Here is a 25,578-nt window from a genome sequence, read left to right as displayed (position 1 = left end):
GCTTGTCTTCGTAGACCTGGTTACTTATTTCTCTCACAAACTCTGGCAACGTTGCACGTTAGGTCTCATTGTGATTGGCCCAGTTGGTTGTCAGGCAACCCACACAGACGATATCGACGGCTTGTCAGCATAGTGAACTGTAAAATATGACAAAGCAAGCATTATGATATTATTATGACACAGCATTGCGTATATTTATTATTATATAGCCTGCTCTGTGTGGGCAACACCTACAATTTAAGATGTAGTCTGTAAAAGGTAGCATTTTAACTGCCAGAGAGGTAACAGCTACGTTATTGTTGGTCAGCCAACACTAACGTTATGTATAGCCAAATTACACTAGTTTTAGACACGCACCCCCTTAAATTGTTTTAAAAATAGCAAATAGCTCAAAACTAGTTTGTGAAAACTCGTAGACATGCCTTGAAACCAGTGGGGTTTACCTCACAACCAACTGAACCAATCAAAAGCATGGTCGTCCTGCCAGGCTATGGGATGTAGTCTCAACCATGTTGGATTGCATGCAGGCGAGCAGCTCCTCCACGGAGCGGGGGGGGGGGGGGGGGGGGGGGGAGGAGGAGGAGGGGGGGGGGGCAGGGCGGAAGCGATGACGTAGGTCTCGTAACACATTTGGTTGAGTGGGCCACAATGGTTACAGACGGCCAATGAGCAGTGTTGCCATGTCGGCTTATTATAAGCGACTTTGGACTTGTTTTTCTCTAAATTCGCGTGTAAATATTGTTGGTTGCAGTTTTGTTGGGCTTGTTTCTAAAGTGTACTTGCTTATTATTTTTTTTAAACCAGTGGTTCTCAAATATTTTCATAAATGTTTTGTGCCAGGGAGGGAGCATTTGTGTTGTTACAATGTCTCAAAAAATATTCCGAGTTAGTTTTCGAAAATAGCAGATCTGCTATTTTCAAATAGCCAATCCATAATAGGTTGTTTTCCTAGACCTGGTTGCTTATTTCCCTCGCAGAATATGGCAACACTGCCAATGAGAGCTGCCCCGGATTCCACAAGTCAGTCAAAGTCCGGACATGCCTCTCGTTGCTGTCAATAATGTCCCAATTGATTACATCCGTTTGGCTGAATAGAAAAGATAGCCAGATCGATACAGAATAGGTGTGCTGCGAACTTGAAAGGGAAAGCCATTAGGCCTACAATAATCTATAATAGGCCAATAATAGGCTGTGTAATAAATGTTTAATCAGGCAACAACATGGCCTAAATTATTGATCAGCCTACCATTTGTCCCTTTTTTGACTAAACTTAAGCACTTATTTGAATAAATATTTTGTTCGTTTCAAATAATCAATTCCCTCTTAAAAAAAAGAAGCTTATCTGTAACCTGCTGTGCTGAAACATTGTTGGTGTCGGTGAATCTTAAAAAAAGAGTTTTCAATGCTCCTCCTGGAATTCGAGTTATTTGACTGATGACAATACTATGTTTAAAAACGTAACAACAGTGGTGGTAAGCTCACAATGCCTGGCATTGCGACGCATTGTGAGCTTGTAGATTGGCTATTTTCAAATGGCCAAACTGTATATAAGTGGATTAAAAGTGCACTATTTGCCTCTGAGATGTAGTGGAGAAGTAAAAGTACTGACAATTGGAAATACTCCAGTAAAAACACCTACAAAAAGTACAATACTTGAGTAAATGTACTTAGTTACTTTACACCACTGCGTAACAGTGGCCTAAGCCCGAGTATGGAGAAACAATCATTAATCATGTATGAGCTTCTTTTGCGAATTATATCCACCAGGTAAAAAGAAAAATAGGGAAAAAAAGAAAAGACATTTCTTAATGTCATAAAAAATCATACCCTTTACCCCATTTATACATTCCTTAGTTTCAGATGATCAAAACTATAGCAGTTTTGGTGTTAAATCAAGTAGGCTACATTGTTCTCACTTTAGACTGGACATTAGAAAATATGTCTGTAAAGTGTTCAACTATATTTCCTCAAACAGAGCTGTATTATGACCACAGATCCTCTTTGATTAGCTGAATTAAGTTTGAGAAAATACCACTTTGCACTCATGGCATGCTGCATATCAATTAAATAAATGATCAATTATAGGCCGAGCTCCGTACTTAGTTTTGAGGTATTCTAGTGACTCAAGGATAACAATTTACGTAAATGGAATCCAACCACTTAAATGTAATGTATTTATTGCAACAACCAACCAAACGGCTGAGTTTGTAACAAAATGAGGAAACAATGGTTTAAATGATTTTATTAAAACTAACTTAACCCCATATGGGTAACCGGTGTCCCTCAGGGCTCTACTAGTGTATTTTCTGTTTTGTGTTATTATGGGGAAAGCTTTGGCTGAAAATAGCCGATCGACAAGCTCACAACGTGTTGTAGTGAGCTTGTCAATCGGTTATTTTCTGCTAAAGCTATCCCCACAATACGGATACTGGGGGGTTAACAGTGCTTAAAGGGCAAGACCACTTTGGTAGACGTTTGGGTTGTGTAGTTACCTTTCCAAAGGTGGGCAAGAAATCTAAAATAATTGCTCCATTGATAATTCAAAATATGCTCATTGAATTACATTGTATGCTGAAACAGCTCTCAAAGTCCCTCTTTTAGCACAAACGAACGCAAATAAAGTTGATTCAGACAATATAAAATCATCACCAAACCCAGTACCGTTTGTTTTTGAAATAAGGCCAACATCCTGTTGATTTTGACATTTTTATTAAAAAGAAAACCCTGACTGGATCGGCAGACCAGGATTCAGATCTTCAAATAGTAAAATCAGCAGGAAGTTGACATTTTTATTTAAGAAAAAGAGGAGAAAAGGTCTGTCGGATTAACGCATGCCTCCCACTGAGAGCTGTTTTACCGTACAATGTAGGCATATTTTGAATGATCAATTTCTATTCAATGGAGCAATTATTTTAGATTTCTTGTTCACCTTTGGAGTTACGTCATGTCAAGGTAACTACACAACCCAAACCTCTACCAAAGTGGTCTTATCCTTTAACAACCAAAATCCAAAAGGCTGGAGTGCTCCCAGTGAGCTTCATGGTTAGAGAGAGGACAAGAGTCCAGCCACCTATTTTATAGAGGACAATCCAGGTGGGCCAGATCTCCACTGATGACACACTCCGCCCTCCAATCATTCTGAAACACAGACGCCTAAAACTGGTATCAACAGCCATGATACCAGTTGAATTTGACTGTAGAATCAACAAGTGGTGAATTCTGGCGCAAATTTTTAATAAGAATGTTACAGTATCAGGCCCATCCGTCACAGTGCTGTGAAAGGGTTGATACTGACCATGATGCCGACATCAGTATCATGGTCAGTATCCTGTCAGATGATACAAACCATGTTAAACTACACCCCCAAGAGTACCTCAGTGAACCCCTTAAATAATATTGTGTACGGCCCCTGGGGGGGCTGTACCACCCCTGTTGAGAAACACTGATCTACAGTACATAGATGGATATAGATCAAAGATAGCAGTTACCGTTTCATTTTATGCTTCTGACAATACGGCACTGTCAACGTCACATAGGCCATCACACTATCAACAAAACATTTTGTTTTGCCACTAAAATGTCTTCCATACCATTTGACTTTTGTGCAATCCCCAACTTAACACCGGGAAATAATCAAGTTCACTTATCCCTACTTTTCCAGACCAGTGCAGGAACCTTGTAATTAAGTAATTCAATCGGAATGTTACCTGTGGGTTCAAAAATAACATGCCACACACACACACAGTTCCTTATAAATCACTTTTCTTTATTTAAATCAGCGTTAGGCAGTTATGCTATGAACAATAAAGGAAAATAAAACAAAAAGACAGCAACAGAAGAAAATAAAAACACATTTAACATGAGAGATCCAGTTAACAATAATTGCGCTTGGCACTGGATAGAAGTTTGAAAAAAGAAAAATGTAAAACAAAAAAATATACATGTATCAGACTGAATAGAAGTGCCTCCAATATACATTATGCCAAACCGTTGGGAATAAAGACCAGGAAAACTTAAATACTAGTCTCGACAGCATCTCCACATCAATAAAATACCTTAATTTCTCTCCATGATGTGGTACTCTATAACCGACTTCCTGATCCATCGAACCTCCCTCACTCTCTACACATCAGTAGATCTCAAAGAATATGGTAGGTGAAGTGCTATAGCATCTCCACTTCTCCAGACTCCTTTAAGTTGCTATAACTGCTTAAACATACTCATTCAGTTGAAGATCTACAAACGGTAGAGCAAATAAGACCCAAAATAGACCTCCAATCTACCCCTGAACCCTTATATACTGTACCTCAAAGTACCGTCACACAACCGATGACAAGTTCACACGAGCTTGCGTGCATGTTTGTGTGTTTATCTTATCTGTCCCTTATAAACCGTCATCGCCATAATTAATTCTTCATAAAAACATGGAGGAACTTCTTTTACCACAATGTATGTACTCCATTTACAATGGTAGTAGTGCACAGCAACGTACAATAAAGAAAAGGTAAAAAAAAAAACTTAAATTAAAAAGACATCTTGAACACATATGTCCAACAGAAGGAAAAAGAAAAAGAAATCCCTCTCCCTGAAAAAAAAAAAAAAAAAAAAACGATCATGATATCCTATATAAAAACCGGCATATCACTCCTCATTCAATTGGAATCTGGTCTTATGCAAGTGAAACCGGCCCGTGGCTGTTTGTGGTGCACCCTGATTGTGATACTATGGAGGGTTACAAGCAGGACAGGAAGCTTACTTCTTTTGTCTAAGCCACAGAGGCACTGGAACATCCCAAACTTCACTAGCAAACCAAATGGGAATTGATTAATAAGCATAGAATACAGCCTCTGAATAACGGCTGGTTAGAGTAGCTAACTAGAGTAGACTAAACAGCTAAGGTTTTAGAACATAAAATGAAGTCCAAATAATGTTTAGAATAGTATCTTAGCTTACCAAAGAATGGGTAATCCAGCCACAGCTAAAATGTACCTGCCTTTGGCTTGTTGGCTGGCGTCGGTTTCCCACCCTGATTTATAACCCAATCAACCTGTAGTAAAAGTGAAATATGAATAGAGTGGATAGGCGACATCTCCCTTCAACACCTAGTATCAAGGGAGGGAGGGGCTTGTACGTAACCTCCGAAGAGGATTGGTTCTCACAGGCTGGCGTGCAGGACGTCAGCCAAGAGATAAGATACAACTAAACTACAGTCCATCAGAAAGGACAGAAGAGGGGAAGAGTCAAGAGAGAAAGAGAGGGAGAAGAGTGAGGCGGTGATGGCATTACTTCACTGACACTCCCCCCTTCTGATGTTTTGGTAGCTACTGAGAAGTGAATAAAAGGAAAGATGGATAAGTTGATATATTCTGCGATAGGGAGAGGAGAGAATGTGTGTATATGTTGGTGTATGTGAGTGTGCATCTGTCAAGCGTGATTTACACTTAGTTGCACGCCAGTGTCACGCCCCGGAAATCTCATAGCTCACAACGTGTCGGACTCGGGAGTGTGACGCGTTGTGAGCTTGTGGATTGGATATTTCTGGTGCGCGACACCTGCATGCAACTAAGAATAACTCGGGCTTCAGAGCCAGGTGGTGCTTTATCTGACAGTAACTCCTAGCTTCTCCAGCACGCGGACTCCCTTCTCCTGGTATTCCTCTCTGGTAAGCCAGAAGTTGTCCTTGTCCTTCATGATGTCAGCGAGCACTGCTCCGCCCAGGAATACCATGTGTTTACGCCTGGGAGGGTCCTCGATGCGGATCTTGAATTTCTGCAGCGCGGGAGAGATGAAAAAAAGGCTGTCAAACAATTCTTCATTTCAAAACCACCATTTCATCTTGAGTCCATCATTCAATATCTATGCTTTCTTAATCTTGTATAAAACTAAACAACAATTTTACGTAAACTGAAATTAATAATTTAATAAAGAAAACATTGTCTTTTTTTCTTTATTAAAGCCCCATCTGCTTTCATTTGGGCTATTAATTACTTCTTAGGAGCATTTAAACTTTCCCCAAAAGGACAGTTGTCACACCAACGTAAACCCACGTCCTTGGCGCCATCTGGTGGCTGTATGACCATGCCACATTGATTTAATTGACCCCCATTCAGATGACATCGACCCTAAACAAGGGTGGATTCAGTTTATTTGCCTTTGCAATTAATTTAAGATGTGAGTTAACTGTGCTAACACAGAATTCTAGTCAAGTTAATTTAATACACTAAATGTTTCTGTAAGAGTGATCCCAAATAGCATTAATATCCAATATGGATTACAAAGCACCAAATAACATTAACATCCAATATGGATTACAAAGCATCAAATAACATTGCCCAGATTAGCCAGAAGACTGAAAGTGTAGAGGAGGCGAGAGGATGAAAGACACTCATGGGATTCCATCCACACCACGGCAAGAAGGGGTACTACGCGAGTACCCAGAGTCCTGAGGTTGTCATCATTGTGATGTGTTTATTATGTGCATGGAATATAGCAAAATAAAATCTATCGACTGAAACATTTTGCCAGGCCAAGTTGTAATCTATTATTTGTGAAACAGCACGAAAGGAGCCCCCGCCACACACGAGAGCTCGGATTTCTAAACAATTAGCACAATATGTAGAATAATGATATTAAGCTGTAGCCTGTTATCATGCTAAACCTATGTTCCTGCTGTTCTCATACAGTTGAAGAAATTGAGGCTTCAAACTTTGCTTTCATGAACTAAAACACCTAATGAACTAATAAACGCTCTTTAATCTATTCTATTGCTAGTTTGACCACACCACCTCTTTAATCTTAAAATAGCTTATAACCGAACCGAACATGGAATCCAAATGACTGAAATCAGTTGTGGCGACTGAGAACTTTAATCCATGTACAGCATGTGTTTTGAAGCCGTGTATACTTTAGACTCACCGAGAGTTTATCCACATCTCCTTTGAGAACCCGCTCCAGGTAGAGCTGCTTGAGTTCCCTCTCCAGCCGAGACGGCAGGCCGGGGTACATGGTGGAGCCCCCTGACAACACTATGTGTTTATAGAACTCAGACCTGAGAGAGAGCAGAGGTGATAAAGATTATACATTCATATACCCCACATTTAAATGTAATCTATAGTCTCTATAGTCTCTATAGTGGGATGTGTGGCTGCACATACAGGTTTGTACCAACCCATGACTTTGTGCACATATAAAATAAAATAAAAGATCAGTCAAAATACATTTGGAGACTTGTGTTATATAGCTGAGCTAATTTCTCCATCCTCATCCATCTCATCTATTCTCATTTATTATCCTCTCTAAGAGCACACTTATTTACTGTATCAGTTGTCTAGTCTTCAGTTAAAGAAGCATTGTTGCACATGGTTTCACTGATTACCTTATTTATTTGTGCCATTTGTTCAGGCTGTTCTTGCCTTCATTGATAGTTCACAGTGTAGAGAGACAGGTAACAGGGAGGGTCGTGTAGTGACATGCAGCAATGGTCTGCCGTGCCCGGGAATTTAACCTGGGACTCGCTGCCAGGCATCACAGCCTTTGTCGTCCACGTCTTAACCACTTGTGAGCTTGTGTGTATACTAATGTCTTGGACCCGAGGAAGACTAGCTGACGTTAAGGCGTCAGCTAATGGGGATCCGTATAAATAAACAAAAAAAACGTGTCTATCGGCGATTCTGTGTCCGATCTGTGTCTGATTACCTTATTCTTAAACCTGTGAGTCTGTCCTTTTCAAGAAGTGTGAATCGATCTGAGCAGAAGTGGAGGAAAGCTGGCACTACTTCCACTTTGCATGAGCTATTGACAGTCGCCTCTTGACCAGAGAGTGGAAAGTTAACAAACTGAGGCCACTGCGAGTTCCATCGCCACACCACAATTTCAAACTGACTGAAGTTCAACCACGTAGGTAGACCATTACAGAATATTTTTAGCGTGGCGTGACTGTGGACTGATGTTGTATAATATACAGAAGAGGAAACATTGATCTGCATGTTTCAGTGCCTTACTGCCTTTGTATGTAAATATGTATCTGTGTATTCCTCTGTTTATGTATGTGTGTGTGTGTGTGTGTGGGGGGGGGGGGGGGTACCTGGTGTCTATGTCAGCTGCGTGGATGGTGTTGAATAGCAGTTCGGCCACGCCGACCCCTTCCACGTTGATGAGGTGGGGCTGGAACAGAGCCTCAGGCGCCTCAAACCGCTCCCCTCCTACCTTTATCAGCCTACCATCAGGAAGCTGTAGATTTGAGGTCGGGAGGAGAGGAAGGGAGGAGACAGAGAGGATGTGTCAATGTAAGTGGTAAATGGACCATGATTATGGTTAACTGAATTAAACCAATAACAAACATTTTAGATGACTGAAATTCAAATAAAATAAAAACAAGGTTTTACAAATACTGAAACTATTGTGTTTACAAAACCAACTAAAATGATAGAGGCAATGACCTTAGTTTTCATCTTTGTCATTTTATTTCATGCATAAGTCTAGTATTTTGGGTGTATATGAAATCTAGATTCATTCGTTTTATTTACTATGCCTGTTTTAACTGTCGAATTGTTATTGCACAATACTTTTTCTGTTTTTGAATCTCACCCCTGACAAATACCCCATACTGTATTAAAACCAAACCTAAAGTAAAGAATTTAATAAACAGAATTTATGAACTCATGAAAAATGCTTAACTATTAATATAAAAATGGGCTGCATTTATATAGCCCTTTTCTAGTCTTCCGACCTCCCACAGTGCTTCACAATGTATCGCTCCCATTACTCTGTCACACATTGACAGAGCAACAGCGGAGACAACCATGCAAGATGCCAACCCGCTTAAGGACAATTTAATGTGCAATTCCGGGGTCGAACAGGGAACCTTCTAATTCTCAAAAGGAGCGATAAAATGAGAGAGAACGAGTTCATGTCAATAACAGAAAGAGAGCAAAAGAAAGCAGGCGAGTGAGAAAAATAAGGATCAGTAAATGGTCTACTGGAATGGTTCCCAGGTCAAATAAACTCCTCCAAAAACGTTCAGAAACCTAACTTTGGTCAATTATCTCTCCCCTTCAATAATACCAATTGATATTGTATTTTATACCGTTTTATCGTTGATTAGTCACCTTTACAAATGAGGTATAACTTGTAAGGATTGTGCAATTGTGGAATGAGCAACACAGCTCATGGGTAGCGCCCCCAAAATATGTGCCAAAATCCCCCAATATGCTTCTGTTGGTAATCGCTGTATGACTGGCACCTGAGCATGGGTCCTGCAACTTTGTTGATGGAAAAATGCCACGTTTGTCCCTTCAGGATAAGATCTGTGCAATAAGGCAAGTGGAAGCTGGTGTTCCATTACGCAGAGTGTCAGCCCTGGTTCCATTTCCAAACTTGGGACCAAGTTCCGTGAGACTGTTGAAGTCAAAGACAGACCGCGAAGTGACCGTCCCAGGAAGACAACACCCCAAGAAGACCGGTTCCTCACCTTTGTTTCACAGAGAAACCATAGGTTCTCTTCCAGAGATTTACAGCCAAGATTTGCACAACGGTACCACAGACAGATCTCTGTCAAAGAAGTTTCAGGACCCATGCTCAGGTGCCAGTCACACACCTGTGACTTGTACACACCTACCAGCAGCTGTGTGCTGGCAGGTGGCTCAAAATGAGAGCGAATAACAACAGAAGCCGATTGGGGGATTTTGGCAACTTTTTGGGGGCCGCTATCCACATGTTTAGCTCATTAGCTCATTCCACGATCCTTACAAAGTTATACCTCGTTGTAAAGGTGACTAATCAACAATAACGATATAAAATACAATACCAATTGGTATTATTGAAGGGGAGAAATAACCGACCAAAGTTACGTTTCCGAACTTTTTTGAGGAGTTTATAATACATGAGGGATCATCTAGGTGTAGCCTATATATTAAGTAGAGGCAGTGCATGTGTGTGTGTGTGTGTTTCCATAAAAAGGCTTCATTCAGCTGTGGCCAGGGGGAGGAAGTGGAAGGCAGCCCAGCCTCCACCGCACTGTGGCCACACAGGAAATGATGTCAAACTCAGTTCAGGCCCCTTCGGCCAGAGTCACATTGCCCTCCTTGTTTCACCACACGCACGAGCGTGCACAAAGTCACATGGCCTCACTCAAACACCCACAAAAAATACATGCACAGTACACTTCCCACCTACTCACAAGTGCAGTTTGACACACAGTGCAATAAGACAATATGCACTCGATAGAGGCTAATTTATGTGCTTTGTCGAATGACCGCATTGGGGTTACATCGTATTTTCACTGTGTTGATGCCACTCACATTGATTTTTCTTTTTTTTTAAAAATACATCTTTTCAACCCAAGCATAAATTAGGCTTAAACACAGGTCTTAAGAGTTGACATTCCTCAGTTTCCTCTAGAGATATGTAGGTGTGTATGTGCGTTTTTGAATGTGTGCGTGTGTGGTGGGGGGGTTGGGTAAAAAAAAAGCAACCCTACTGGAACAGCAATTCACCCTCGTTATGTTTCGGTAACAGAAAAAACTGCTAGTCAGCACAGCTGTCCTGTCCTAACGCAGCAGCTTACAGAGTCAACACAGGACATGTGGTTTTCTTAACCCCCCCTCCCCCACCCCCTCCGTCCCTCCCTCCCTCCCTCCCAAATTGTCAGGTTTAGTTACTTAAAAAATACTGCCACTTTTCAAATAAAAGCCCTGTGGGAGGAGTTGGCGGAGGAGGGGTCATTTTCCATAATGATTCTATTTTGAGCTCAACATGAATCATAACAAAAAGCCTTTTGGAAATTAAAATCCCCCTCAGGCTTGATATTGGAAATGGATTGCAATTCTTGGTAAGAAAAAAAAACATATCCAACCCCCAAAACAGCTGCTGAACACATTTGACCATATATGGAGGTTTCCCCTTTTCACTGGGTAAATGGGGAAGGAGAAAATCTGGTGAGAGACCAAGTTGAGACAAGTCATCTACACAGTGTCCATGAGAGGGCAGCAACACTGCCAGCCTCCACAATGGCTGAGCATCTCAGAACAACCCCTGTCTGATTACACCTTAGCTTGTGCAGTGTCTAATCTTCTAAGAACTGGTTTGGAAATACTTTTATCCAATAATGATGCATTTGTACTGTGTGTGTGAGTGTGCGTGCGTGCGTGCGTGCGTGTGAGAGTGTGTCTGTCTCAATGTAATGATATGCATGAATCAAAATATCCAGACTAACCCACATTTGCAGACTGGCAATGGCAGACTTAAAGGGTAAGACCACTTTGGTAGAGGTTTGGGGTGTGTAGTTACCTTGCCATGATGTAACTCCAAAGGTGGGCAAGAAATCAAAAATATTTGCTCCATTGATTAGAAATTGATAATTCAAAATATGCTCCTCATTGACTTACATTGTATGGTAAAACAGCTCTCAAAGTCACTCTTTTAGCACATAAATGAACCCAAACATAGTTGATTCAGACAATATAGAGCATCACCAAACCCAGTACTGTTTTTTTTTTTAAAGAAAAATGTCAACAACTACATTATTAAAAATGGCAAAATCAACAGTAAGTTGACATTTTTATTTAAAAAAAAAACAGTACTGGGTTTGGTGATGTTCTATATTGTCTGAATCAACTTTGTTTGCATTCGTTTCTGTGCTAAAAGAGTGACTTTGAGAGCAGTTTTACCGTACAATGTAAGTCAATGAGGAGCATATTTTGAATTATCAATTTCTAATCAATGGAGCAATTATTTTTTATTTCTTGCCCACCTTTGGAGTTACATCATGGCAAGGTAACTACACAACCCAAACCTCTACCAAAGTGGTCTTGCCCTTTAACAGGCACGTAACAGTCCAGATTCATAGTCTGTAAGGGATCTAATGCAGACTATCGTGCAGATTTCCAGAGAGTCAGTTTGGGTGCAGACTTTAGACTTTACCAGCGGATTACCCAAAATGCATAGCAATAAGGATGTGACAATAAAATATTATATATGTATGTATGTATGTATGTATGTATGTATGTATGTATGTATGTATGTATGTATATATATATATATATATATATATATATATATATATATATATATATATATATATATATATATATATATATATATTCACTTCAAATCTAACTATTGGTAACTTAAAGTAAAATAAATTATAACAAGACATTTTAAGCACACTAACAATTGCAGTGACACTTAAACTGGTTATAATCACAGGCACAAGTGTGATATGGAAGTCCCTTCTCATTAGTGCATCACAGCCCTGCACCCTTGCAGACTTGACACATGCAAAGCAATTTGGTCAACGTCACAGCACGTAAGACCGAAGTCTGCCAGTCTAGACTGTTGACATTTGGATTCAGCATGTGCGGCTTGCTGACTGACTGAGTGTGAGTGTTAGTGTGTGCATGTGCATGCTTACCGTGTAGGACTCCACCAACACAGTGGTCTCCAGGGCAAGTTTCTGTTCCTGTTCGATGTTGTATCCTACATAGCACAGCTTCTCCTTCATCATACGCACTGTCTCAAAGTCTGCCGAGTGGTTGAAGGCGTAGCCCCTCAATAACAGTAACTGTACCAGGAGATGAGACGGCGATTAGATTAATGTAAAATTTCAGGTGATATGCCCATACTCAGAGCGACTTACATTCGTAGTATTATAAACCTTCACTGCATTTCACGAAAGTAACTGGAACCGTTCCACCACAAGAAAAGTGACAGCAGCTAATAAAAGAGATGGAAGAATATTTTTCTTTTCACTACCACCTAACAGATTTTTCAATGTACCTCAAATTGTCATTTGATGGAGGTTTCTAAGAACCAGGCATGTTTTTTGCAGTTATAATCAACATTCTAATGATTTGTTGCTACATCCCAGGCTGGCTTGGCTCTGATTTAGGCAGAAATTAAAAGGCTCATTGGATTAACTGGTTGACCCAGCGGGGTGCTCCAAATTTACGTTTCATGCCTTTTGACCGTGTTACCTTGATGAGGTAGCGGGTGATGTCCCTGCCCGCGATGTCTAAACGTCGTGTCAGATGGGGAAGGCTGAAGCCCTCATACACTGGACAGATATGTGTCACACCGTCGCCTGAATCCACTACCACACCAGTCAGAAGACCTGAAAAATACATTTACAATGTACACTCATAAATGGGTATATGGGTATATTATACACAGACATATAGGTCCCCCAACACAGATACGCAATTACACATGCATACAAGACAACCACACACACACACACACACAGGAGCAAGAAAAAAAAATTATACACACAAACAAGCACAAACATACACACAGAAAAGTTAAATCTCAAACACCATCAACTAGGTGTTGGCCAGGGTAAATGCCCTGGGTAAATACAACTTAGGAGCAAAAGATAAGCTATCTAATGTAATAATTAACTACAAATAAATGATCTGTAAGTAACCCACAGACCAGACAGCATTAACAGACATTCCAAATAATATTTCAGTGTTTTATCCTATTGGAAGTGCCAAATTGGGGGTCAAAAAGATGTGGAGGACAAGGAGTTTCACATAATTTGTTAAGCAGAAACATATCTTACATTAATGTGAATTTTAAAAGTATTTTATGTGATTGTATTATTTCATGGTATTGTCCTACAGTATGTGGCAAAACCCACCCACGTGGCACCAAGAGTAAGTTGAAACAAAATACAAAAGGCGTCACCCTGCTCCACATTCATTTACACACATTCACACCTGGCACCTATACACAGTAAACCACAGTTTTTATGCACAAAGAATCTCCCTATGAGGAATGCTTTTATGCAATAAGCATTGATCACTCTCTTGCCCCATCCACATGTTCCACAGCCTTGAATCAATGATCTTCTGGTCACAAGCTGTATGATCCCACAAGAAAGCAATCTTGTATTGCAAAAAATATATAATCTGAACATCATTGTTGTAAATAGGTCAAAGCGCTAAACTTACAGCCATAACATTCATGTGTAGGCTTACCTTGAGCATACAGCGTCAGCACAGCTTGTATCGCAATGTAGACGCCTGCAAACTGGTAGGTCTCGAACATCACCTGCAGAACAATGGATTGTTCCAGACAGGAAAAACAAAGACTAGTGAAAACACAATTACAATCGCAGCACGATGGAATCGCGCTCATATTCTCTGTACTGAAACACAGGTGATAATGCATAAGGAATAGACTAGATCTAAATCTCAAGTGGAGAGTAAACCTTGTCCAGCAGAGCTACTATGTGGATGCAGAGATGATGAGGGTCTTACCTACTATAAGCAAACTCACCTCAATGATCTTCTCTCGGTTCTTGGTGGGGTTCATGGGCGGCTCAGTCAGTAGAATCTTGCAGTTGCGGGACTCAATGTTGAGCTTCTCTGGGCCGAAGGTGTAGTCCCAAAGATGCTTCATGTCATCCCAGTTCCTGACAATGCCGTTCTCCATTGGGTAGTTTACCTCCAGCATGGAGCGCAGCTCACTGGCCTCATCACCCACCATCAGGTCCTGGGAGAGGGCAGAGGAGAGCACAACAGAGCAAAGTTGGATTGATCATTGTAAAACATTGTCAAGTTCAGTACCTTTTGCCACATTAGCCTCTCTATATGCTTCATTTAGAAAAGGGTTCTATGCTTGGTTCGATCCTTGGTCCGATCTTTTCTTCCATCTACAGCCAAAGCAGTTGTCAGCCAAGGAGGACAAGATATATCTTAATTTGAAGTAGGCAACTTTATCCCCTCTAGCCTAATGTATTAATATTGTTTTATAGGTGAAAGCACTCAATGTAATCCTATCTTTCACTCCATTAATGTGAATGATGAGGGCAGCAATAAGCATTCATGTTGTCCTCTGAAAATTAGGAAATAAACGTTCTTCCCTTTTATATGAAATTACCCAGCATGCACAAGACAGCTATTTCCATGCAGTTGACTTCAGGATCCATCAACTCTTGATCCTCTAGCTATAGCACAAGATTGTTTTAGCACCACCATTAAGACATAAAACCAACAAAACAAACCAGCAACCGGCCATGCAAAACCTGGCAATGTGAACCAGCTGCAACGTAAACCATGTACACCAATTGATTAGCCGAGTGTTAGCCAGACAGCCAAGCATCTCACGTTCCACTGGGAGACTTCAAAAGCCTACAGACGGCGGCCATTTTATGGGTTCACCCTGTGGGCTTTGGCACCGATAGAGTCCCAGTAACAGGCAACACGTCCGTGTGTTTTCAATAAAGGGAAAGGAAAAGAAAACATGTGGTTTTGTCTCCTGCCTAGTGCCTTCAGATGTCTGTCTTGTTGTATCCTGATGGTGCGGACACCTCTGCTACAGTTTTAGCAGAAAACACTTTCTGGCAGTGAAGGACATGTGCTCTGAACTTGACATGTTGATTGGAAATATTAATATATAGATCTAGTTCAATTTAGGAACCTAATAAATAATGCTATGTAGTCTTAATGCATATAGTTTATACTATAGCTATATACTGTAGCTAACCTGGCTTCAGTTTCTGCTACCTGAGGTCTGTGGAAGTGTAAAGTGTTATGATTATGAGACCCGAAATAGAGTCAGCACAGAGGAAGGGGTGGTCCAGTATGTTAACAGAACATCAGCGGCTAGAAGAGTGGAACTCATCCAAATGTTCTTTTAGCCCCTCCATCAATAACGGCTGGTCGACAATTCATCGCAGCTATTTCTGCCACACAGCCAGAGGAGAGTAAGTGCATTAGCGCAGTGTGTGTGTGTGTGTGTGTGTGTGTGTGTGTGTGTGTGTGTGTGTGTGTGTGTATTTCACGTCTTTCTTTATGTCAGAGAAACATGAACACAGGTCTGTCAACAGGTCTGAAAGCCTGATTTGTACATTTGAACGCCGGTGTTGTACACTGATTATAGCCAAGCTCACAGCGCATCCAGCATTGTGAGCTTGTAGATCGTATAACTCAGGGTTGTTAAACTTCTAGAACACTTAAAACTCCATTCCTCATAATTCAAACCAAAGCCGAGCTGTTGAACAAAAACAATGTGAGTAGGAAAAAAACAGTTACAAAATTAAGAGAAAACAGGAAGATGGAAAAAACAAAACAAAAAATTCAGAAAGAAAGAAAGAAGAGAAAGAAAGAAAGAAAGACAAAACAAAAACAATGAAACTTTGGTAGAGGTTCAAACATGACATCAGGCAACCAGGGCATGGACAGGAGGCGCACACCAACCTGCACTTACCATCTTCTGGCGGTTCTACTTCATCATGGGTGGTGGGGGTAGGGGGAGGTGACCAGATATAGATAAAAATATATAAAAACACAACAGAAATAAAAGCAAAGATTGAACAGGGAGGAGACAGAGATAGGAGGACGCATTCAAAATAAAAAAAGGCATTTTCCAGAACAAAAGAGGTTGCATTTATTTTCTTTTATCGAAAGGAAAGGTGGTCCCGATTCCCGAAGACCTCCTGAACTTAAGCAGCTGTGCAGAATCCCTGGACAACATTAACCACTTAAAGTTGCACTTCAAAGTTGCTCCTTACTAATGCCCATTATAAGATGGTACCATTTCTGTCTAAACGTTCTGCGTCTCAGAGGTGGGTTGTGGACAGTTCAGAAACCTGCCTCGTGACTACCAATGACATTATCGGGGTGAAGTGCTCCCTTAAGCTCCATTTTAAACTTGCAGCAAAAATAGCCAATCTTCAACTCACAAAGGGTTTCTGTTAGTGTATATCCAGTATCCACTAGAGTAAAATGACGTGCACCAGGCCTTACCTTGATCTCAATGTTTCCCACTTTGGCTGTGGAGCGAATGATGGGCCTCCCGACCAGCGCAGGGAAGATGTGCTCTGGGAAGTTGGAGCCTGCATAGCCACACTTGACAAACTAGGATGGAAGAGGACAAGAGAATCAAACACTGAAACAGACAAGAAGACATGAGGACACATATTTAGGCTGTACGCTGATGAAACGCAGTTTATGCCTACTGTATGCATTTGCATGCATAACCAAGTCTTTGTTTCATAAAAATCCACCTTAGACAAGTTATGAGCTACTTTCTGTCAACAAATTCTGTGCAGGTGATTATTTTTCTTTTCTTTGTTCGAATATGGAAGTGCTCGTTGGAAATCAAATCACAACGGTCCTGCTTACCACCGGTTTCAAAATTGCACATAAGGTAGGAGGCGGCAGGATGTTGAGTTATTGAAAACGAGTGCTTCCAAATTTAAACACTTCAACACAAAATGATCGACAATCAAAAATGATTGACAGATATTAAGAGGATAACCCAAGCGACCCGTAGAACGGCAATATTGGTGAGTTTAACGTTGTTTAATACAATCAGATAGGACTTTTCCGTTTCAATAAATGGGCTGTCAAGGGTTGGTATTGCAACTTAGATGCCATTATATGCCAATAGCATTATAGAATCCAAGTTGCTTGTGTGGCCATGTATACTATGTAAGGTCCTGTTTTCTTATTGGCTGACTACTGAAGGTTCCTTAAAACTGTCAACGCATCTCTACACTACCGTCTGTCACCACTTCCTGAACAGTAACTGGACAATAAACTGTATTTAAAAAGCTGCCTCCATTGGTAATTTCACTGCACATACTTGATGTAATTGTATGAATAAAACCTCTTGAATCGCCGTGGGCTTTGAATAACTTTCCAGGGACTTAATGCAAACACATAACATAACCAAACTTCATTTTCAAGCAAAAAATAATAATAGAGCTGTGGATTCTATTTAACTGCTGACTGAAGTAAATGGTTAGTCCCCCTTACAGTGCTGATTTTCAGTGAGTCAAGTCACTAAATATAAACACGGGACGGTGCAACGATTGGACACTGAAATGACATCATTCCTGATTCATTCCATTTGCCGACAGTTAAAAACTCAAGTGCTCCTCCTTGAGAGCACACTTGTTTAATATATTCAACTTCCGTTTGCTGCTTCCAACTATGCAAGTTAGTTTTGCCAGGGGGGCTGATCTCATTCTTTTAGAACACTCAAGGAAGTGTTGTTCTGTACATGCATGTACTTTGTTGTGTATTTATAATATGTATCGAAATCATGCATATCAAGGCAGTCAGTCCAAGTCTGCAGTGACTTCGGTTATACAGTAACAGTTGTATTTGTATTTAAAGCAGCAATGTGCATCAAATCATAACTCTGAATAACACCGGTTGGGCACAGGAGATGGGGGCAGGAGATTCTCATATACGTTGTTCAACATATAAGTGTATCTCCATGTTCCATTTTCCACATCGAGTATTCATATAGAACAGTGGTTCTCAAAGTGGATTTCAGGGACTCCCTGGGTTCCTTTCTGGGGTCTAAATGGACCCTTACAAGTATGTAACTCTGACAGTATATACAAATGGATCCTATTTGTATACTGTCAGAGTTAAGGGGAGGCCTTGAAATATTAAAGTTTGAGAACCACATAGAGTATGGTCTTTTAAATGTGTCTGTCTGGAAACTGTGGGCTTGATGATAGCAGCCAGCTAGCTACCGTTAGCTACCGTGCTGTCAGCTAGCTAGCACCGTTAACAGAGCTGTCCTTTCCACTGTCTCCACAAGGTAATATAAGGCAGTATATTCTCTTTTCATCACATAGTTTAGCGGCTACTTAACTAGATATTGGTTTAGTCCCTGAACGAGTGAATATTACTCTGCTATTAAGCTACGTGTGTTAATATCCACCCATTGACGCTAGCTAGCGTTAATGCTGACAGCATACAGCTGCCCCACTTCCTGTTTCAGCAAACCTTCCAACAGATTTGACCGAAAAAACAACCGTTCAATTAAGGAACGTGTGTCGGAATATAACGGTTACAGATCCACTCACCCCGGTTCCGTTGTCGCAGACCACCACTTTCCTTCCCTGGCTGTCCATTTTTAGCAAAACCCAGTTGCCACCGAACCTCCCTCAACTTTCTTCAGGCAAGCCGGAAGACACACCTACCTAACCAGCCAGCAGCCCGGCCGAACGAAGGGAGGGGATCTGTTCGTTCCGGTAGTCTGCTATAGATCCCATTGGCCAAAGGGACGGCCACCACGCTGTGATTGGGTTGTTGGCTGTTGCTCCGGGCAACCAGATCCTGAGATAGAATCAGTGGCCATACGTTCACCCATATTTGCAGGATTGATTGATTTGATTGATTGATTGATTGATTGATTGAATACTTTATTAGTCAAAAATGTAAACAGCAGGAGGTCAGACATTAAGGCTAAAAGGGTAACACAAAAAAAGCCCTGGGGACTTGTTTCCATTGTGGTCCTATGTATTCAATTCATCAACATAGCATTTAAGAAATAACACACTAATACATGACATCAACAAATACAAAACTCTATGTACAAAGGAGAAAAGGGGAAAATGTCAGCTCCTCCTGTGCGCATTTACCTCCCCTCATTTACCTCCCCTCTCATACTGATTCACATTTTTTAATGAATGGTGTCAGGGAATTCCACATTTTGGTGGCAGAGTTGTAGAATGAGAATTTTCCCATGTTTGTTCTATATTTGTGTAGAACCAGATCGTTGTCGCTCCCTCTAGTATTGTGGCTGTGGGTGTCCATGGACGGATTATAGACCGGTCCAAAGGGGCCAGTGGCCGGGGGCCCTTGACTACCAGGGGCCCTTGGGCAGCCTTGAGCCACGAAGCTCAATGACAATTTATTAAATTGTATGTATAGGTTTACGCTCAAATATGTAGGCGCCTCAGCCTATACAGTACAACAGTACTTCCTATATGGACGTAACAGGGGCGCAGGGGGGGGGCCCTTTTAGACTGCAAATCCTGTAAACGGGTCACCACAGGTGCTTTCTTGATCCACAAATGCCATACAATCCAAGTAATGTGTTTGCGTGACACAACGCTACACACCTGACTGCCTATTAAGGGTAGCATGGGGGGCCCTCAAAAACGATTGGCTCAGGGGCCCCTGTGAGTCTTGAGCCGTCATTGTGGGTGTCACTCACTTTGGAGAAGTAGTTAGTCAGGTATGAGGGTGCTGAGGGCACTGCCCCTTTGACTATCTTAAATACCAATACCAATAACCCTGTCTTCTACCCTGAGGCATCCCAGACTAGCAAAGTGTGTTGGAATTACCGTAGGTGGGTCATGGGCTTTAGGCAGAGAAGCAGTCGGATCAGTTTGTTTTGGGAGGTCTGAAGCTTCGTTTTTAGTGACATTGAGACGTTAGAGAACCAAGAGGTGCATTGTCAAAGTGGCATTGAATGAGGAGGCAAATTCCATGATGAAATTTGCAATGACATTAGAAATAAATATACTTAGTTATGCGTGAAACATAATTTCCATGCAGTTAAAGAAAGCAATACCGCATGCAACACACTTGATTTAATTGACTGTATAACCAATTCATTAACAAGACTACGAGTATAAAAGCCCCACTAGCGTTCCCTTAGTTGCGGCTGTGCTACTCCTTACACCCAACCACATCAAAGTGCCATTAACCAACCAACATGCCACCCCTGGCGCCTGGATGGGGACGGTACTAGAGGAAAAATCACTGGGTCACCCATATCCATAGGGGCACGTCATTGTCCAGGGAGCATGAAGGTGCACAGCAAATTACATGGAAATCTAGCCAGTTAGAGATATGTTGTTTGGTTTGGATTGACCTGACCTATGACATCACCACCCCCCCCACCCCACCCTCTAGTGAGACTAAAAGCTATCTTGAGAAAACAAGAATTGTGCATCTTGAATTTAGTATTACAATAAAGTAATAACTTATTATACCAAAGAAGGAACCTGAGAAAGTAATGAAGGGATCATTTATTTAAAACAATGATTTTATCTGTACAATGAGCTCTACTGCTGCTGAGAGTAAATTGGGGTACTAAAAAACTGTGGTTTTCCGTGAGTAATTAAAGTGTATGGAACTCCAGGAATAATACCATTTCTCAGCAAGGAGAAGAAAAAAAGAAAAGTTCCACTCCCATTAACAGAGTTGCTTTGAATTCCAGATCCTGTGACCAGACATCCTTATCAATTAAACAGACAATCACTTAGTTAGAAAAGCTTTTATTTATAACTTTATTCTCTAAGGTATCTATTGAGGTTACAACGTAAATTTTCGAGACATGCATAATCATTTAAAGACAACGCAGTCCATCTGCTTATGTTTACCCCAGTGTTTTTGAGTCAAGTTTATGGTTGCCTAGTACTTCACTGAGCTTTATGTTCTGTAACACTGGTGTAAGTGTTACACCATTGCACCCTCTTCTGGCCCAATGCAGTGTCTGCACAATAAAAAAGGAGCTCAACCAAGGTATTTCAGAACCAGCATTGATAAATGTTTAGATCTTTCAGAGAAGGGCATTTCTGATGACTTATAAATTGAAGTTTCACAGTATTACTCAGGTTCAAGCGGAGAATATACAATCAACATTTTTGTGTTAACCGTGACACCTGACATTTGCAATTTATTCCATGAAGTACATTTTCATCAGGAAATGCAATGCACAATACAAAATCTTTTTTTAATGCATTTTAAGTATGCTTGATCATATCCCAAATTTAATATGGTAGAAATATTGTGATATCACAGAAGTATCATGAGACTCAATATTATGGGAAATCAGCCCATGGCAGCTTAAGATACAGTTCCAGATACAGTTTCTCTCATCAATAAAATTTGAAGCCGACTGTTGGACATACTGTTCTTGTTTTTTTGTTCGAGGTATAGTTACAACACATCCAGTTTGTTTTTAAAGTGTCTTTTTTATGGTGTTGTTCAATTGTCGTGCAAGGTGAGCAGCAAAGTCCAACAGTCTGTTGTCAAGGATCAGGTTCGCTTTGTCTGTATCATGTTCTGGTTCCTCTACCTCCATCATCCTGCAAACTTCGGGTGGGATGTCTACCGTTTTCCCATAGCTCTTTGTAACCTCAAAGCTGGCGGTCTGGTCAACCATCCTGGGGTTGATGATTAGCTTGTGGACGCGGGAGTCGTACTCCAGAAAAGGCACCCTGTAGACTTGCTTGAAGATGTCCACTCCCGGCATGTGTCTCCCTTCTGGCCCGCTGGAGTGGCTTGCGTTTCTGGGTCCATCGTCAAACGACAGAAAGACATGGGTCTCCACTTGAAACACAGAGGCCTCTGGATGCTTGCCCTGCAGTTCCTCCATAAGCGTCCGCAGGGAAGTGTGGTTGTAGGGGATTAGCAACTGGTCCACATTGGCCAGAAGGACATACTGAGAAGTGTACCTGTTCCGGTAGATGCACTCGTTCAGGACACTCAGTTCGCCATTGAGGTGAATCTCCCTACGCAACACCTGTGACCACCATGGCACAATCTCCAGAGTTCCCTCCTCCACATAGTGCAGGAGAACCTTGTAGAAGTCCTGCCCACAGGTGGTGAGATAGAGAACAACTTTCTGTACTCCCAGCAGTTTGTACACCTCCATGGTCTGGATGAACTGAATGGCGTTGTTGTAGTCCCCATACACGGAGTTCATGCACACGGTGAAGAAGACAGGGAAGTCCTTCTCCCTTGTCTCCTGGTGCTGTATTGTCAGAAATGGTCCTCCCACCACACGTCCATCGTGGTGGTGGGTGGCCAGCAGCACATGCGTGGCGTTGCACAGCGGCACCGTGGGGCAAAGCACATCCCCAGCGATGTACTTAGTGCCATAGTAAACTCTGTGCTTCCTGACTGCTCCTTTACTTATCTGTAATCCACGCCCCGGGCAACAGAACACGCAATCAAGTGTCATTGGCTCCTCTGTGTTGATGACAGCAAGGACACGTGTGGATCCATCCATTCTGTGGTCTCTGTAGGCAGCCATCATGAAATGTTCTGAACCCTCAACCTGTGTTAGGAGATCCTGCGTTGTTTGGCCAGGGCAGTCATAGAGGTGCTGTGGGAACTCATGTGCGTGTTCATAGAACACATATACTGCTGCGATGCATAGAGAGAAGACCAGAGTGGCTTTAAAGTTCGTCCATATTTCCTGTGTATGTGGGTCCATGTTTACTGGTTTAGCCCCTTGAGCGCTATGACAAGAGAGAAAACAAAACATGAATTATCTGGCTCCAATGTAGGCTGCTTGCGTTACAATGAATGAACTCATCTTAACCGGTAGAAAAAATAAAGGTATAAGGGAGTTTTTACGTGTGCAGTTATTTCCTTTCCTACATCTTTGACAAGTACTTAGTACAGTGTACACATCAGTTTAACTGAGCTGTCACGTACAATAGCTGTTGGACATTCTGCCAGTACTTCCATAATTTTTCCCGTCAATCTCCAATCTGTTTGGGTAAATTGGGGAATTATACAGGGCATAACTAATACATGCATTGAATGTCATCATGTCAATGTTTGTTTGAACATGAACGTATCTATTCTGTATGAATAAAATAATCAAGTCTGCACACTGGTAATATGCTCCCACTTGCTGTTTTTTTTTAACATATTCAACATATACAATAAGTGAGAGCATAATTACAATTTATAATTGTATGTTGATCTTCTGTTTGTCCTGCACATGGACACTTAGTAGGATATGCATGCACTACCTCCCTTATCTCATCTATTCTGCTCTGTAAGAATCTGTCTGTGTTTTGTATTATATAAAATAAAAACTGGCAAAAATCTGTGTAGACCTGTGAATCTATGGTACCCCTAACTCAGTGGTTCTCAAACGTTGTTGTCTCAGGTCACCCCTGTAAATTACTTTTTCATCCAAGGCACCCCTGAATTATATTGTTACTTTATAGACTTTTTTCTGTTCTGGCCCCACAGTGGTGGAATGAACTTCCCACTGATGTCAGGACAGCAGAGTCACTGCCCATCTTTCGCCGCAGGCTGAAACACCTCTTCAGGAAACACTACCCTTCCTCTTTGTCTGGCTTACTTGTTGTTAACTAGTTGTACGAACTCTTGTTTTATTGTTGTACTTTTTTATTGGATCTTGTTTAGTCGATACACTTTTTGTATTAGCTCGTGCTCATTTGATTTTGCTATTTTGTCTCATCTGTTTAAGAAAGTAGGTAGCTGATATATAGCACTTTTACCTTAGCGCTAGGTATACTCTTCGTTGCTTGCTTTTGCAGGAAATGCACTTAAGACTTCTGGTGATTAGTAGTTTCGTTCCCTACCTATGTTGAATGCACTTATTGTAAGTCGCTTTGGATAAAAGCGTCTGCTAAATAACTGTAATGTAATGTAGAACGTTACATTTATGTCATATTATGGTATGTAAATATGTAAATCTTTCCCCCCAAGATACAGTATGTGTCACGAGGAAAACTTTAGAGAATAGTCGTTTCCATTACGACAGATTGAAAATAACTTCATACATGACATTTAACCACTTGAACATTCACCTTGTAGATCGGCTATTTTTGGCAAGGGGGTTTGGTGGTCTGTCTTAATAAGTATAGAGGGTTTAAGTGGTTAAACTGAAGGGATATTGATAAATCCCAAATATTTTCAAAGTATTCTGCGGCACCCCTGGACTTGCGTCACGGCACCCTAGGGTGCCACGGCACCCACTTTGAGAAACCCTGCCCTAACTGTTGTAGCCTAAGTCAAATATCGGAACACTTTATGTACAGGATTCTTTTTAGTAGACACTTATTAAACGACCTTACCTGTTATGTCTTCCTCATTAAATCCAAAACCTTTTAAATTCAGCAAGTGAACAGCAAGAACAGGGTGATGAGTGAGGCATGTCAGTCGTGTTTCAAAGTGACAGGTGGTACTGACGCAAGCACCTCCTCTCTCACTGTCTGGAGCAGCAACTGGTAAAGAACTCGATGAGGATTAGAGGATAGTCATGGGATAGTCAATGTGAAATACTACTGTACAGTATATGTGCGCATCCTATTAAAATATCCTGCTCAACCTGTTGAGCTACTGTAGGCGTCATTCAGTTTACGCTGAAGGCACATTTTCTTCAAGCCACAAGGATTTGTTTTCTTCAAACAAATGTGTGTGTGTGTGCGTGTGTGTGTGTGTGTGTGTGTGTGTGTGTGTGTATGTGGTGCGGTGCGGTGCACTGCATACCGTAAGTCATGGACTGTCCAGCCGATCAACTTCAAACTTGGCATGTGTATTACAGAAGACCGAGGGTGTCGCAGCACAATGCATTGTGAGCTTGTAGATCTGCTATTTTGGATAATGTTCATGACAGCCATTCACCTTCATTTTGATTATTGTGAAGAAGGGAGACTCTATGCTAATTGGGATCAGACCTAACCTTTTTTTGCGAAGGCATGAAGAGAGAACATTATCTGCACAAAACAAATATTATTCCACACAAGATTAGTCTTGTGCGTTTACAAAAACAATGACATGTCCAAGAGAGAGAAGAAATGACTGACTATAATTATTTCCTGTGTCTTCAACGGTGCCTCAGGATTACCAGTTTAATAAATGAGAGTAAGTATTTGTAAGTACATTCAATTAAGCATATTAAAATGACCATATAATGACTGTAAATCAGTAGGCTATACATAATAAATACAATAAATATAATACAATAAATAAAACAGCTAGCTGTACAGAAAGACAGACAGATCGATACATACATAGACAGATCAAATTCAGTATATGATATGTGTTA

The 25,578-nt window shown here is 41.1% G+C and overlaps 2 protein-coding genes across 4 annotated transcripts; both read right to left on the bottom strand.

Annotated features, from left to right (window-relative positions):
- Positions 1 to 3,745: 3,745 nt before the first annotated feature.
- actr2b (actin related protein 2b) lies at positions 3,746 to 18,966 on the bottom strand. Its single transcript, XM_084075891.1, has 9 exons — positions 18,830 to 18,966; positions 16,749 to 16,859; positions 14,278 to 14,493; positions 13,977 to 14,049; positions 12,972 to 13,108; positions 12,410 to 12,559; positions 8,084 to 8,229; positions 6,916 to 7,048; positions 3,746 to 5,769 (listed from the first exon to the last, which is right to left on the bottom strand). Exons 1-9 carry the CDS (start codon positions 18,875 to 18,877, stop codon positions 5,599 to 5,601), a joined length of 1,185 nt encoding a protein of 394 aa, XP_083932017.1. The 5' UTR covers positions 18,878 to 18,966; the 3' UTR covers positions 3,746 to 5,598.
- Positions 18,967 to 20,951: 1,985 nt separating this feature from the next.
- On the bottom strand, positions 20,952 to 24,759 carry LOC311059005 (uncharacterized protein). 3 transcript variants are annotated; one of them, XM_084076576.1, is made up of 2 exons: positions 24,605 to 24,759; positions 20,952 to 23,005 (listed from the first exon to the last, which is right to left on the bottom strand). In XM_084076576.1, the coding sequence occupies exon 2, from the start codon at positions 22,978 to 22,980 to the stop codon at positions 21,721 to 21,723; it is 1,260 nt and encodes a 419-aa protein (XP_083932702.1). In that variant the 5' UTR covers positions 22,981 to 23,005; positions 24,605 to 24,759; the 3' UTR covers positions 20,952 to 21,720. The 3 variants fall into 3 exon arrangements, with proteins under 3 accessions (XP_083932702.1, XP_083932703.1, XP_083932704.1); XM_084076577.1 differs by having other exon boundaries at positions 20,952 to 22,997; XM_084076578.1 differs by lacking the exon at positions 24,605 to 24,759 and adding an exon at positions 23,205 to 23,267.
- Between the last annotated feature and the right edge of the window lie 819 nt (positions 24,760 to 25,578).

Source organism: Gymnoscopelus microlampas (genome assembly GCF_963454915.1).
Source record: "Gymnoscopelus microlampas genome assembly, chromosome: 13".
In the NCBI taxonomy this organism is placed as follows: domain Eukaryota; kingdom Metazoa; phylum Chordata; class Actinopteri; order Myctophiformes; family Myctophidae; genus Gymnoscopelus; species Gymnoscopelus microlampas.
The sequence above is the reverse complement of the archived record's forward strand: the minus strand, read 5'-3'. Positions and strand labels throughout refer to the sequence as shown.